At 45.8% G+C, this 17,059-nt stretch overlaps 1 protein-coding gene and 1 pseudogene across 1 annotated transcript; both read right to left on the bottom strand.

Annotated features, from left to right (window-relative positions):
* Nucleotides 1-2,392: 2,392 nt before the first annotated feature.
* LOC136470407 (uncharacterized) lies at nucleotides 2,393-3,496 on the bottom strand. Its single transcript, XM_066468262.1, has one exon. It carries the CDS (start codon nucleotides 3,494-3,496, stop codon nucleotides 2,393-2,395), a length of 1,104 nt encoding a protein of 367 aa, XP_066324359.1.
* A 4,857-nt stretch (nucleotides 3,497-8,353) lies between these two features.
* On the bottom strand, nucleotides 8,354-9,745 carry LOC136470405 (uncharacterized; annotated as a pseudogene).
* Nucleotides 9,746-17,059: the final 7,314 nt, after the last annotated feature.

Below are 17,059 nucleotides of genomic sequence, written 5' to 3'. Positions count from 1 at the left end.
CTGACAAGCTGCATTTGCACTTGCAATATACTCGGCCTCACATGACGATAGAGCAACCACTCTTTGTTTCTGTGACACCCACGTGATTATCAAATCATCTACATAGACACCCACTAGGAGGAAACCTTTGTTTTCAGCACGCCTGTACACAGCATGTTCCAGTGGGTTCCTGACAAAGCCCAGCTTCAAAAGCTCTTTGTCAAGTCTTGCATTCCAAGCTCTGAGTGCTTGACGCAACCCATACAGAGCCTTCTTCAGTTTGAGTACCTTACCATTTCCATTTTCAACAACAAAGCCGGGAGGTTGTTGGACATATACCTCCTCTACCAAATCTCCATTCAAGAATGCCGATTTGACATCCATGTGATGCACTCTCCAACCACATCTTGCTGCTAGAGCCAACAATAATCTCACAGTCTCAATTCTGGCTACAGGAGTGAAGACCTCCTCAAAGTCCACCCCCTCACGCTGAGCATAGCCCTTTGCCACAAGTCTGGCCTTATGTTTGATTATTTTTCCCTGAGGGTCCTTTTTCACCTTGAAAACCCACTTCAGGCCGATGGCCTTATGACCTTTTGGTAAATCAGCCAGCTCCCATGTTCTATTAGCCTGAATTGATTCCATTTCAGTTACCATTGCATCTCTCCAACACTTCTCCCGAAGAGCATCCCCAACACTGTTAGGTTCTTCTGCAGCCAAGTAACACAACCCACTGTATTCGAAGTCCTGGACTTCTTCAGAGGTATCAATGATATTTTGCATAGTTCTGTACCTCAACTGAACCCCTTCTGAATCCACTGAATCTCCAGTTGGTGGTGTTGCATACTTGACTCCTGGTGTATGAGGACTACCAGGAGGTGTTGCTTGGGGTGATGTTGCATCAGTGTCAATCGACCACTGCACAGGTGAGAGAGATTCAGCAACTGAATCTACTGAACTTTCAGTCATGGACTGTGAGTCTGAACCCGCACCGTCAGTTACTGTACCCTGTCCGGCAATAGTATAATGTTCAACATCAAACACAGGAATACCAGCACCTGACTCAACTTCTTGATTCCACTTCCAAGTTCGATTTTCAGCAAAGATCACATCCCTGGATATATGCAGTTTCTTAGCCACTGGATCATAAAGTCTGTAGCCCTTCGTTCCTGTTTCATATCCCATCAACACCATTGGGACTGACCTGTCAGACAGCTTGGACACACCAGGACCTATCTGCTTGACATAAGCGATGCAACCAAAGGTACGCACGCAAGTGGTGCACTTTGGGCTTCCGATTATACCATGCTTCATAAGGTGTTTTACCTTGGAGGCTACTTGTTGGAGCACGGTTCAGTAGGTAAACCGCTGTTGTCACTGCCTCTCCCCAAAACTCTCTAGGTACACCCTTACTTTTCAGCAGGCACCTCGCCATCTCCACAACAGTGCGATTACGCCGTTCCACAACGCCATTTTGTTGTGGTGTATATGGCGTCGTGGTATAGTGTTTAACTCCATGTTCGTTGCAGTACTCTTTAAACTCGATGGAGTTGAATTCACCACCGCGGTCACTGCGAAAAGCCCTGAGCCTCCCACCTTGTTCTGTCTCTGCTAGTGCCATTACACGCTTGAAACACTTGAACGCTTCATCTTTGGTTGCTAGCAGCTCAATCCACATGTATCTTGTATTATCATCAACTATGAGCAGAAAATAGTTTTTACCTCCCAGTGTCTTTGGCCTGATTTGGCCACACAGATCGGCATGGAACAAATCCAGGGGCTTCTCACCACGATGATTTGCCACAGCAGGAAAGGGTTGCTGATGCTGTTTTCCTAATACATAGTTATCACAAAACTCCTCAACCCTGTCAATCACTGGCATGCCCTCCACCATTCCTTTCTGGCCAAGATCACGGAGTGCACGAAAATTGAGATGACCATACCGGCCGTGCCACACCCATGCCTCGTCACTTGTCTTGGCTGTCAGACAAACATGAGCTGAAATTTGCGTTGTCAACAGATACAAGCGATTCTTCACACGCGGTGCTTGAGCCAGCAGAGAGTGCTCGACATCAAACACATTGCAAAAGCCTTTTTCTATCACAATTTTGCAGCCTCCCTCTTCTAATTGACCCAAGCTTACAATATTACTTTTAAGTTTAGGAATGAAGTAGACTTCGGTGAGTACCTTGTGCCCCTTGGCCTTGGATTGAAGCACCACTGAGCCGATGCCTTCGATTTCGACGAGCGATCCATCACCGAACCGTACCGTGCCACGCACAGACGTGTCCAGCGACGCGAGTGCATCACGGCGCCCCATCATATGATTGTTGGCCCCCGTGTCGAGGACCTAGACGTCTCCGGCTTCATCACTCTCGCCGGGGTGCACCTTCTTCTCATGGAGATGCACGACCTAGCATGTCGCACACCCCCTGGGCTGCTCGTCGCCGTGCGGATGTACACGCACGGCGTGCACCGTGGCCAGTAGGATCGGCGGGTGATCGGCGTCTGCCTGTGCGTGATGAGCCTCTTCCTTGCGCTCCTTCTTGGGCCTCTTGCAGTCCTCCGCCCAGTGGCCATAGATGCCACAGTTCCTGCATCGCCCTTTCCTCCTCGGAGTGCCCATCGATGTCAGTTTGACAACAGGCTCTTTCTTCTCGCCGCGATCACCGCGTTCACCTTGAACACCACCACCTCCATTCTTCGACTTCCCAACCTTCTTCTCGCCTCCACTCGACGAAGAGGACTCGGGTAACAGTCGATGGCGGTTCCTGGCCACCCAGTCCTCCTCCATCAAGAGGAGTTTTCCAGTCTTGTCAGTGACCACCTCGATCCCGAGGCGATCCTCGGCCATCTTGAGACGCCCGACCAACTCCTCGATGGTCAGGGTTTTGAGATCAAGCAGCGTCTCGATGGAGATCGTGATCTGCGCATAGCTTTTGGGAAGTACCCGCAACATCTTCTTCACAACACAAGCATCAGTAATGTTCTCACCAGATGTACGCAGATCCGCCACCAGAGCGCTGATGCGTAGGGCGAACGCGTCCACCGTCTTGCCATCCTTGAAGGCGATGTTCTCGAACTCCTGCAGCAGACGCTGGGCATTGGCCTCTTTCACGCGCTCGGCTCCAATGCGCATGTCCTTCACCGCCTGCCACGCCTCCTTGACAGTCTTCTTGGCCCCCAGCATCTGCCACATCTCTTCGGGAACTGAACGCAGAAGGCCGCCCATGGCCTGCCGGTCCTGCGTTCGCTTGATCCCCTCGCCACCAGGTTCAATCGCCTCCCACACCTCCAGGATCTCAAAATTGCACTGCATGAGCATTGCCCACTCAGCGTAATTCGAGCGTGTGAGCATAGGCCACATCAAGGAGCCCTCCCGGACTCCATGCCCCGATCTGCTTGATTCCGACGCGTCCGCGTCGCCCATCTCCGACGGCGGCGGCGACCTTTTTGGGACGACGAACTTCTTCCGAGGTGGTTCACGCGGTGGGCTTACGGAACCACCGTAGAACATACACCGCGGCTCTAGTACCACTTGTTGGCGCTGGCTCCCGGAGTGGGATGCCCGACGGCGGTCGGCGTTGGCCGGCGATCACTCACCTCGCATGGCGTGGCTCACGACACAGCACACACGAGAGAGTTTCAGTTTTCGCCGCCTGAACGTTGCGGCGCTTTTCAGGTTGTTCTCATCTCTTTATTCATACGGTGTTTACATGATCGCTAGATTCGATATCCCCGCCATGCCCGTGCACGCTGCGCCATGCCCGCCTGAAGCGCGGGGTCATTTGTCATACGTGCGTGGCGGAAGACCTGGTCACCGCACCGTGAACGCAGCACGGTTCTGGTGCTACACCGTTTCTTATCATGCAGCTAGCTATTACATAATTGGAAACATGCATTGTCTAAATTACAAGAATGCTAATGCAGAACGTGCACGGGATTCAGCTAACAAGAGTTTATTGTACCATTTTGAAATTAATTTTATCACTGCTTGTGTCCTCTTAGTTACTAATTCATGGCACTGCATGTGATCCTTCATGTGTGTAACTAATTATAAGCTCTTGTCGATCATGGAGATGATCATATGGATTCATTAGCCATGAACCTATATGGGTAATATGTTTTCGCACCAAGTGACTCCATGAAATCCTTTATATATTTACGCTTGATTATGTCATGAGATATTATTGGGCACGACGATTTGGGTACTATCAATCATACATGCCTATTAAATTAAATGATCAGTAATGACCTCATGTCAGGATGGCTATGACAAGCTCAAACAACCACCTCTGGAAAAACATTTCCAGAGACACCCACTTCTGAAAATGAGTTTCCAGAGGTACACTATGTCAAAAAACGCAGATTAGAGACGCGAAAAAACGAGTCACTTTTATTACGTCTCTGATGTGAACACATCAGTGACACATAAAACCACATCACTGATGTTAAGACATCAACGACGCATATTAAATAGGCACGTCTCTGATGACCCTTCATCATAGACTTGTTTTGTGATGACGAGAGTCGATCTCATCAGATACTCGTTTTGGCTACTCGAGTCTCTAATGACAATTTTTAGAAACAGAAAAAAGTAAAAATCTTGATGCCACGGTCTTATATACATCAGACCTTGTCTAGCAGCAAAATAATAAACAAACCCACACAACATTCTAATCATCAAACAAGTCAACAATGAGTGTTACATCCAGTAACAATGCATAGATGCACAAAATGGAATCATCAATATTTCCATTTGAATCTACAGATAAATTGTAAAAGTTTCTAGCATAGGGCACAATTCATATGAAATGCAAAAAGGTAAAATTTCAGAATCTTCACTGAAAGCATGGTTTAGTCATAGGGGACAAGTCATAACAACCGAAAGCCTGCCCAATGGAATACATAACTCCAAGTTGGCATTTTGCTCTACTGAGAATTAGAAGCATGGTTTAGTCATTAAATGAAAGTCACCTGTGGTTGGTAATTTGCTTCCAGTGATGCACACGCCCAAGGCATTTTGCTACACTGAGAATTACAAGCATGGTTTAGTTCATGAAGTAGAACTTGGTAGAACTGCCCTTCACTCACATTAATTTGTCAAGACTTCGAGTAACTAGCCAGTTGCAGCAGTTCAAATGCAAAGTCTTGTAAGATATCTCGCAGACATCTGTAGAATAGTATCCACTGAGGCTTTTGACCAGTTGATTTTTTGAAGGATACAAGAAGCTCCCTGCAAATATGGAGCTCGGCATGTATTACTTGTGCTCTAGGTAAAAAACATAAGAGGGAGGAGAGGGGCCTTGCTGGCATAGAATTTTTTTTAAACTTTTTTAACACTATTTTTAAAAGTAACACGGTTTGTTTTTTTTAAAAAAAAAACTAACCTGTTTGGTTGCGCCTACTACGCTGGCGCGGCAAAACCACGCTGCCGCGCCATGCATGGCGGCGCGGCAGGACTGCCAGCGTAGCAATCAGCCGAGCACTGACTCGCTGACGTGGCTGCTCTACCACACCACCGACTTCGGCGCGGTAGAGTCACGGCTGGCCAGCTGTCCGACGCCCCCTCTCTCCCTCCCTCCCCTCAGCGCAGCCACCACATCTCTCCCTCCCTCCCCTCAGCGCAGCAGCCCCCTCTCTCCCTCCACTCTTCACTTTTGGATTTTGAATACTTCGATTGGGAGATGCCAATGTGTGGTAAATCTAGTAAACCAAGGTAACCTCTGTCCATCGTGTTCTATTTTGCCGTTAGTGTATCAATATGCAACAAATGGAAACCGTAGGATTGATTTATACAGTTCATTGCTTTTGGTTCTTAGAACAAAATTTGTTCTTAGAACAAAATTTGTTCTTAGAACACATGTTAATATTAATGAGACCCAATTACTAAGTACTTGAATCCAAGTGCAAGCAAAACTTTTGAATACAGCAAAATCCTTCCACGAAATACATTTGTTTGCACTATAACCTTTATAACTAAGATCAAGTGTGGTTGTATTCTACTTGCAAAATTGAGACCCATTTATTCAAATGGTTTTTATTAGTTGAGGTCTGGGGTTTATGGAAGATTACAAATAATATGGTGTTCAACCACAAAATTGTTCAAACCCGATGTTTATTGTTTATAGTTTACTCTATGCAAATTTGGACCACAAGTAAATTACAAATCAATGGCATGTCAGGTTTAAAAGATAAAACTGTGGCATCTCAGGAACCTATAATCTTGAAACTTGAAGAAAAAAAGTTGATTTTTCTTGGATAACAAGAATTAATAGACTGAGTTGTCTTTTCGATGAAACTTCTAGAGGGAAACCCGTTTTGTATATTAAATTAGAGATGCTGGTCTATGTTCGGACCTGCCTGAATAGGATAGTGGGGAGGGGATAATAGCTCTTGTCTCTTGGGCTCTATTTATAGGATTTACAGGGGAGGTGGGAGGAGGCAATCTTCCTCCCTACCTCCTTTAGTTTACAAAATACATAGACGTCCATGCTTCTTATGGCTCAGGCCTTGAGGCCTTTTTAAAAGGAAGGGCGTAGGTTGCTCAGGCCTTGGTCCTTTTTACAAGAAGGGAGTAGGTGTAGCCACCGCTACCTCCAATAGTCTATTTTATAGGTACACTTATACAACTAATACTGAGGGGATTTTCAGTGAGTTTATTTTGTAAAAAGCTGCTTGTGTGCGGCTGTTGGCTGCCCAATTGGGGTGAGTTGGTGGGTTGGCTAGTAGTTTTGTTGCAACCTATTGCTGTTGGGACCTCGAGGGGGAGGGGTACATGTTTTTCTGTCATAGATAGAATGGGTCACCAGCGACACCCGAGCCATGCGAGTGGCAATGGCGGAGCATGATAGAGCGTGAGGGCAATGTGCTTTTAGTAGCGTGACCAGTTAGTCCACAGGAGAAAGTGATTCGCCGGTGGTGACTTCTGAATCGAGGGCACTGTGCCGGTCCTCGATGACCTAAATAAAAAGGGATTTGATAGGCATCCTATCTATTTATCGAAAGACTCGACCGGCATCCATCGACGAACACCATGGGTTTGGCAGGGAGTCTTTTTCTCTCAAGAATCAAAACTACCAACCAACACAAAAAGAGAACCAGAAACATTTTCCAGTTTTTTTGCAAAAAGTAGAAAAAAGAAAAAGTATATTCTACAATTGAATTAGAAACAGTTTCACCATAAAATAGATATCTTATAGCAACTCCAGCAGACCCCTACTTAGACCCTCAAAACAAAATATGAGAGCTGAATCAAAAGCTAACTCCAACAGAGCCCCCTATTAGGGGCCTCAAATTTTAAAGGACCCTCAAATCACCCTAGCACCCCACATTCCTAGGTGTGCTTCATGCCCTCAAACTTCGGCTGGGGTTGTTTTGCCTCCCGCATGCGTGCGGAACCACATCTCACCGAGTCCATCTGCCTCTTCCCTATTCGTCCTGTGCCACCTATCCTCCGCCTCCTCCTGGTGAGGAGCCCTGGTGCCCTCCACTACGTTGCTTCGCCGGTCCTCCTCCTGTCTGACCGCTGTCATGGTTTCCTCTCTGGCGCTTGCCTCCATGGCGGTTTCCCTCCTTGGTGGAGCACGCCCCATCCTGACTCTCCCGTCACTCGCCTCCTCCCGGTGAGGAGCCCTGCAGGTGCCCTCCATAGTGTTGCTTTGCTGGCCCTCCTCCCTTTCCGACCATTGTCGCAGTCTCTTCTTTGGCGCTTGCCTCCACGGCGGTTTCCCTCCTTGGCGGAGCGCGCCCCATCCTGACTCTCCTGTCGTCCGCCTTCTCGAAGCCGGCGTGCCCTGCCTAGCCGCCTCTCTCATGTGTATTAGACGATCAACATCGACTAAGGGTCTGTTTAGATCCGTTAGCACTAAAAATTAGCTAGCTAATAGCTAATAGTTGCAAATTTTTAGCAAATGACTGTTTGAAGCCACCTGCTAATAGGTGGTTGGATAGTGAGTTGAAGTTGCATATGAACCCTTAGCACCTATTAGCAACTCCAAACCTGCTAATGAAACTAATAGTTAGCAACCCTCTAGCTGATAATTAGCAGGTCTATTTGGATCCACTAGTACTAATTTTAGGGCCTAATTATTAGTGCTAATGGATCCAAACAAGCCCTAATTACCATAAACAGGAGTATTTAATTTAACTAATTTGCTCTTTAGGGGGGGAGGGGGGGCTTGTCTCCCCTTCGTGGTCTACATTCGAATCCTGGTACGGCTCCACAGCCTGGGGGGCAGCTCCCCCTGTGGTTGAGTTTTTTCTACTATTGTTGTTGTAAGCTAAGGCAGACAGTTTTGACTCAGAAACACCATCATAAAAACAAGCACACTTCTCAGGAACGTACATTTACTAAGGAAATGCACAGATACTTTCACAGTAAAGTATTTTTACGTAGATATCCAAGGACACAACCATCATCACTAGCTACCAGAGTCGTATTCAGGGTCATCCATAAAAGGCCAACATATACAAGAATGTCCTTCATCGTAACCACCTCTACTAGGATGTTTTAAGTCATTCACGTCCTGGTTCTTGCATCTATAGCAGTGACCTGATGCAATAATATATAAAATAATAAACTCTCAAAATACAAAAATGTAGTTCAATTACATAAAAAAGATTAAATATGTAACAGTTCTGCAATGTATATTTATAAGGGTGGAATATCCGACTAAAACTAGTGATATGAAATGTGTTTGTTCAGTTTTGGGTAGACCAATTGTAAATTGACCTAGGATTTTAAAATATATCTGACAATCTTTAAAGTTAATAATTCAAGAAAATTAGAACATAAATATCGTACCACAGTCATTTGGCTCCAGCAGGCAGCAGAGGAAGGATTTGACAGCACACAACTTCTTTACTTCAGCAAAATAAAGTTTTGAAGTCCCAACATCAGAATTTCCTTGCTTTTCCTCAGTAGTGAAGTTATAGCGATGAAAAATCTTGTCATTAGACTCAACGCTGAAACATTGACTGTGAAGCTCACCAAACTTGTGCTCGATGCCCTACAAATACATAAGCGAACAATTACAAACATAACCTGTGATTGAGTTACATTAAAATAAAAAGAAATGAAGAGTGTTGACAAACCTCAAAATGTAACCTTTTCACTTTCAGCAGAATTTGTGAAAGCTAAGAAGCATTATTCCTCACTCATCCATTTGAATCCATTCTCAATTGTTTTCTTGTAAGAAACTTTTTTCATACTCTTGCAATACTCCCTGTCTATAAGATCATAGAACTCATCTGAATCAATAGAGTTCTCCTCTTCTTGATCCACCTCAAGTAGAGAAGACACATCGTCTTCATAACCTCCCAACTTCAACCTAAAAATTACATTTTGATTTGTTAGAAAGAACATCTTGGAAAGATAAAGTGCCTAGTAACTTAGGGTTTATGGCAAGAACAATAGATCATAAGTTTAATTCATTTAGAACAATTTCCATAAGCTTTTATGTAAGAGTAGAAACATCTTAAGAGTGAAATAGGCCATTAGTCTCCAACAAATTGTTATGAGATAAAATGAAGTTAAGCATAAACAAGGACAAAGACAAAACGGGGTGTCTGGTTCGAATAAGTGGGGTTAGATTTAGGAGTATGGATTGGACAACACATTTGGACTGTGCAGCACATTTAGCATCCAAATTCCTTAAACCAAACACCCAATATATGTTCCTAGCAAGGATTCTCATGACAAGAAAAGTACTTACATCTCTGAAAACCAATCGTCAAATCTATCATAAAAACCACAAGGATCCATATGGGCCCTAATCAATATCACAAGTGCCACAACACAGTTAGCATTTTACTAGTATTGTATTATTTAACAAACATAAAGCTTGTCTAGCTACACTTTGAAGGGTGCTACAAAACATGCAAATTTGATCAGAAGCTAACTGATATCCTAAACTACAACAACTAATGCCTCTAAAGCTTATGAAACATGATCAAACTAACAAGAAGGCAATACAAGAAAACTGATGTTTGTAAGATAAGAGACAGTGGGGACAAAAATAAGGTGAGCATAAAGGCTCCCTAGAATATTAGAGAGAATTATATAGATCACATTTCACTACACTAATGATAGTATTTATAAGGAACTAGAAAATAATATGTTCATATGTGGCTTTATTAGTCATAAATGGCTACAGTTAACGACAACATGAAATATCAACATTACAACAAGAATAAAGCCCATTTTAGTTCCAAGCCAATAGAGATAGCTAGCCATTATCTGGGTATGAAGAAAATAATTCAAAGTAGAAGGTAGCATACACATGGACGAATATTTCTCCTTGGATGAAACACCCCCTCCACAAGAGGAATTCTCTCTCCTTGAGAGACCTTACCAAGGGACCCAATACCATCCCTATTCGCCTCTAGCTCTCTCTTCTCATACCTAAACCATACACTTCAATCCAATTAGAACAAATAATCTCTAAAGAAAGTGATTATCAACTTAGAGCAAATGATAATGATTCATAGGCTGAGGATAGCATACATGGTCGAGACCTATGGATCTTCACAGAAATACCCTCCTCCGCAAGAGGATGTGCCTCTACATGGGCAACCTCACCAATGGATTCATCATCGTTTACTTGCTTCCAAATCCAATTTCTCAAACCTAAAGCATCCATTTCAATCTATTTAGAACAAATAATTTATAAAATAAATCCATAATAACTTATTAGAGCATATGACAAATGGCAACAAGTATTAAGGTTCATTTGGTTAAACAAATCTACTTATAAGCTTGTATGTTAGGTTAAAGGATCAAGATGCCCAAGAGGGGGGTAAATTGGGCTAATTCTAAAATTCTTTGCAATAATTAAACCCTACACTTAGCCCACTTCACCCCTTGTGCCTAGAAAGTGATTCTATTGATCTATCGCACAAAAATTTAGCACCCTAAATTCCAATCCTACTCTATCATGGCAATTCTAAGTATGTAAAGACAAGAATTTAATTGCTCAAATGTAAAAGCTTAAAGTAAAGAGAGAAGAAGGAATGCGACGATGTTTTGCCGAGGTATTGGAGTGTTGCCACTCCCCACTAGTCCTCGTTGGAGCACCCGCACAAGGGTGTAGCTCCCCCTTGATCCGCACATGGATCAAGTGCTCTCTACGGGTTGATTCTTTGACACTCCCTCACGGTGAATCACCCACAACTGCTCACAACTTGAGTTGGGTCATCCACAAACTCTGCCGGATGATCATCAAACTACCAATCACCACCAAGCTGTCTAGGTGATGGCGATCACCAAGAGTAACAAGCAAGTACTCTCACTTGACCACAACAAGCCTAATGAGAAGGGTGGATGCACACTTGCTACTCTCCTTGCACTAATGAGGCCTTAATCTTAGATTCTCAAATCTCAATCACCTCACTAGGATCTTGCTCTCCAAAGCACTCTCAAGGGTGTTTCTTAGCTCTTGAAATGGGCAAGAGTACTCCCTTGGATAAATAGAGGAAGTATTTATACCCCCTCATTCAAAACGAACCGTTATGTGCTTGAGTCAGCACACTGCGGTGTGACCGGACGCTCCGATTAGTTCTCCCCACCACAGAGCCGTTAAGTTGTGACCGGACTCTTACCTGCGTCCGATTAGCACCGACCGGACGCGTCCGGTCACAAAAATTGCTCTTTGGAACCTTACTGATGTTGACCTGACGCTGGCACCTAGTGTCCGGTCACTCTTCTCTCAGCGTCCGGTCGCAACTAGACGACTTCACCTTGATCAAATGAACTGACCGGACTCTGCGCCAGCGTCCGGTCACACCGGAACCAGTGTCCGGTCAACATTTGACCCTCCATTCACTTCCACCTCGAAATCATATGTGAATGAAGTTTGCTCCAATTGATCTTAGGGCTACTTAGGAGCTACCTAGTGCTAGATTTGACAAGTGTGCACCACACCTAACCCACTAGACTCACCTAGGTCAAGCTACTAGTTCATACCCCCTTAATAGTATGGCCAAAGGAAAAACAAAGTCCTAAACTACTCTAAGTGTCTCTTCAACACCAAACGACACTTAGAACTAGTCCATCCTTGACCTTGTCGTCCATCCTTTGAAAATCAAAACGATTTCCATCGTAGGGGCATGACAACCATGATTGCCCAATCAATTGTCATTACCATGACCTCACTTAATTGCCTCTGCAAAACACACGTTAGTCATAGTAATCTTGTATTGTCATTAATCACCGAAACCTAGCTAGGGGCCTAGATGCTTTCAATCTTCCTATTTTTTATGATTGATGACAATACAACCTCGAGTATGTAAAAGAGATGAGGTTTTCAACATGCTTGGTTCATATAAGCTTTTGACAATAAGAGCAAAGAAGTTAGACAAGCTTATATGACCAAAGCCAACATGATGTACTCAATAGATATGAAATAAGCATGACTACAAGAAATAAAGCCCAATTGAATCGGAGTAAAGCGCGGAAGCAAAGCAAACGAGCGTAACCAAGTGACATGACTTATAAATAAATCAAGGTAGAGAGCACACATGTCACATGTCACATAAAAATGACATATCACATAAATATCATGCTCACACGTATATAGTTCAAATGCATGAAAGTAAACATAAATGCATAATAATGTATCACACATAAAACGCCAAATGTAATAAAACATAAGCTCCACCTAGATATATCGCTCCACCTAGATCCCCTTTGGCGTCAAGCACCAAAACCTAAGGGTCTGTCGGTGGGGCTAGAGCAGACGAGTCGGGTGCTGAGGTGCGGTGAGCGATCTGAAACTGGGTAGCATCATCCTCTGATCCCGAGCTTTGAGCTGTCTAACCCTCTGTCGTTGTAAGTGAAGCTGAGGCGGTCTGGGTCAGATTTGGGAATGGTGCCGCCTATGACTCTACAGGTATCACTAAAACAGGTGGCTCTGATAATGCAACAGATGAAGGGAGCATCTCTATAGTCCTAGTAATAGGAGCAACTGTGGAAGGACAAGGGACATGTAGCTCTAGCGGTGTAGGCTGCCCTATCAACTCACTGAATGTAGCACCAAGGCTCCTGGAAACTAGGGTGTCAGTCACAAGCATCGAGGAACTCTAAGCCGGTGTGAAGCCTATGTGTAGCGGTGTGAATTGTAGTCCATGGGCTATCACTGGTGAAGCAAACCACTAGGACACCTGCTCTATAGGGAAACGAACTGTGTAGCTGGCTGTCCTTGACTCTGAAGCCCACTGGGCTACACAACTGGAGTCTGTGAAGTGGTGGCAGGCTGGCCAAGCTGAGGTGTAAGCTGTGGTGGTGCAACCCCAATAGCAGAGATGACATGCTGCATAAATCCAAGTAACTGCTACTGCATCTAGAGCTGCTGCTGCTACATGGCCTGCTGCTATCGCTGGAACTCATCCTGTTTGGCCTAAACCTGTGCAAGGGTAGCTGCGGTCTCCTGGGCCTAGCGAGCCTAATCCTGCCTCATCAGCTAAAGAATAGCAAGGAGAGCGGGGTCTGTCTGCGGTGCCGGTAGAGCTAAGCTGGAGCCACTGGCCTCACCGTCATGTCGTCAAGGAGGCATCTGAGGGATAGCCTGGTAGTCATCATCTGAACTATCACTGGGGTCGCTCTCGACCATACCCTCCTGCTGAGCATCTAGCTGCTCCTCCTCTGTCGCTGCACTGCCCCTGATAATCTCATCCTACTGGGTTGCAGACTCTGGCACCTTTGGGCGATGGCTCGGCTGGCTAGGTGTCCGCACTCTGCTATGACGGAGCATCTAAGTCATGTTATAAGCTACAAACTCTATAGTAGCCCCTGTGTACTCTGCCAACGTCTCTAGGGACTTCACTACAACTACCTTGCGAATCAAGAATGTGATCTAGTGAGCATACGATAGCTGTCTGTGACCTCTGAACCCCTCTGCAAGAGTGTCCTCCATCTCTAAAAGAATGACATCCCAAATATCAAACACTGTCTGCTGAATCAGAGAGATCACTAGCCATAACTGGATGCGAGTCAATCCCTCGCGATAGCCCATCCTCGGGAACAAAGTCCTCCTCATAATAGCATCAAGTAGCCTCGCTGTAGGAGTAAGGTCACTAGGTGTCCTGCTCGACCCCTCGCCAAAAGGCTCTATGAAGCAGGGTCGGACCAAGCCTGTAGGAGGCACAAGACTGCCGTAAGGGCGTCAGGGAGGCTCTGTCTGACCATAGCAAATCTCATGTAGCCAAATGGGTGCCTCTAGAATCCTAAAAATCTCTCTAACCCTAAAGCTCATCAGCCTATAGTCACTGCCTCTAAAAGCAAAGTGTATGAACCTGTGGCCTGGGTCAATCCAAAGTGTAGCGTAGAACTCACGGACCCATGATGGTACATATCGGCCAGTCCATCCAAGTAAGTCTATCAGCCCTGGTAGATAAGATAGGTGAGGGCGGATGTGCTCTCCTATGACTGCTATAAGTGCCTCAATGGAACAAACTCTCTGAGATCTGAAAGCCACCCCACTGTTAAGATATGCATTATAGAAGTCCTCCTACAATGGTGTATAGAAACCCTCTAAAGCACGCTCATTCCTCCTCGGCGAGAACCAGTCCTAGAACTGCACAAACCTGAGCTGCTGCACCTGCTTGGTTGTGGCTACCCTCAAATCAAGATGAGTCACTAGAGGTGGACCCTGTGGTCTAGGAGGTGGACGAGAACCCCTCCTCTGTGTCTCAGGCCTCGGTGTCACCTGAGCACGAGTACGACCAGAGCAGCGTAACTATGGCTGAGGTGCCTGCCTATCTCCTCAGCCTGCTCTACCTCCTGAGTCTACTCTGTCTACTGCTATGGCTCCCCCCTGAGGCTGACTCTCCTCTATAGCAACACGCCGTCCCTCAAGCATGAAAGTCCCAGCTAGACTACCATGACGATGCTCAACCTGCTTGATGGCGGCCCTCTGAGCTAGTGAAAGCTAGCCAGCAATGCGAACACCACTCTGAGCTCCTCCTCTCTCTACATGCTCTACAATGGCTGCAACTATTGCTGCTCTCTTAGTATCAGCATTTGCATACTTTCACTTCTTCGTCATGAGCTTTTTGCCTTGCCTTTCACCTCAGTAGGCAAGTGCGGCAGAGGCCTTGGATCCTCAACACCTAGACCACCTCCGGCATTCTTGACACGTGCCATTGCTGGAGCTAAAAAGAACAACTGCAACTGACAAGAATCAACTACCAACTGTCACTTCTAAGGCTTGGCCTCGATCCATACTCGCGAGCTTGGCCCCTAGTTAACTGTTAACTGCCAAAGTAACCTCAAACACACCGACTCACTGCACGATAGAATAGATTGGATATATGAATAATTACAATATGCATCTAGAGATACGAAGCCCTAAGAAGCAAGCAATGAATACGAAATTAGAGGTGATGGCTTGCTACCTGACGAATCGGTGACCGAAGAGAAGAGGAACGAATCACGGGCACCACCAAAATTGGCAATTAGGGTTACGGTTGAAGTAGTGCGGCGGCACTAATGCACTGTTGTGGCAAGGGAGGCTCACGCGGTGGCTCTGGTGGCTGCAGGCGCGTTAGAGCAGGGCGACGATGCTGCGGTGCGAGCACGGCATCGTGGGGTGCGGCAGCATGATGGCATGGTGGCGCGGAGTAGGTTGGCGATGTGGGTAGATGGCGCGGGCAGGCAGCACGGGGAGAGGTCACGGTGGAGCAATGCAGCGCAGGCAGGTGGCACGGGGAGAGGTTGCAGTGGAGCAATGCGGCGTGGTCAGGCGACACGGGCGCAGGAGCAGGGTGCGCGAGGCGAGCGGTGGAGGCCTGGCCAGGGCTCTACGCGGTGATGTTGGCATGGGCGATTTGCGGGATACGGCCTTAGGTCAAACACCGACGTGGTTATATGGTGGCCCCCATGATGGATTAGGAAAGGAAAATGAGAAGAGACCGGGATCCACACGACTTCAACTGACCGGGCGCTCCGGTGGCAACGACCAGATGCTGCCACCCAGAGTCCGGTCGAGAATAGAGAGGTCCAAAAACCACCCAAGTTGTGACCGGACGCGTCCAGTTAACCCTAACCGGACGCAGCCAGAGTCCGATCCATCCTTTGATCATCATCTTCGCTTGACCGGAGGCAGGAACACCATCTGACTGGACGTAGGAGAAGAACTGTTCAGCGTTCGGTCACTCTTGTGCATCAACGGTTCACCACCTGTGAACTGACAGGACGCTGGAGGTAGAGTCCGGTCCAGCATCCGGTTGCCCTTTTTCTAGCAAATCTTCAATTATCCTTCGCGCTGCATGTTCCCAATCAAGTCCCAACTTCATTAAGACCCAAATAATCACTAATTGGGACTGGTGAGTGACCTCTCTCAAACCCTCAAATTTTTCAAAATACTTTGCCTTAGGCTATACTTCTTTTTAAGAAAATAGGCAATAAAAGGGTAATTGAAAGAGAAATGACAAAACAACACACATTCATATGCAATGCAATACTTGAAAGTAATTCTAGTTGCTTGTCAAGTTTGATCCAAGGTTAAGCTTCTTCACACGCTCTCCAGCGGTTATCTTAACCATGTTAGACAAGCCCTAACTGCATTACCACAAAGTAAACATGTTGTATATTACAATGCAATGCAAGGGACAACACAAGTTCATTTTCTAGTGAAGTTACTAAAATCAAGCACATTGAGCTCATTCCTCAACCAACAAAATGTCGTCTCATCTAGCGGTTTAGTGAAGATATCCACCAATTGATCCTTGGTCCTTACACCTTCTAATGATATATCATTCTTAGCAACATGATCTCTAAGAAAGTGATGGCGGATATCTATGTGCTTGGTGCGAGAGTGTTGAACCGGATTATTAGCAAGCTTTACCGCACTCTCATTGTCACACAAAAGAGGTACCTTTTCTAGAACTACACTATAGTCTAGCAAAGTTTGCTTCTTGTAAAGTATTTGTACACAACAAGCATCCGTGGCAATGTATTCCACTTCGGCGGTGGACAACGCCACACAATTTTGCTTCTTGGAGGACCAACATACAAGTGATCTACCAAGCAAATGGCTCCCTCCAGATGTGCTTTTCCTATCAACTTTGCAACCGGCATAAT

Source organism: Miscanthus floridulus, chromosome 8 (genome assembly GCF_019320115.1).
Source record: "Miscanthus floridulus cultivar M001 chromosome 8, ASM1932011v1, whole genome shotgun sequence".
Lineage (NCBI taxonomy): Eukaryota > Viridiplantae > Streptophyta > Magnoliopsida > Poales > Poaceae > Miscanthus > Miscanthus floridulus.
Note: the sequence above shows the minus strand (reverse complement) of the source record. Positions and strands in the feature narration are given on the sequence as shown.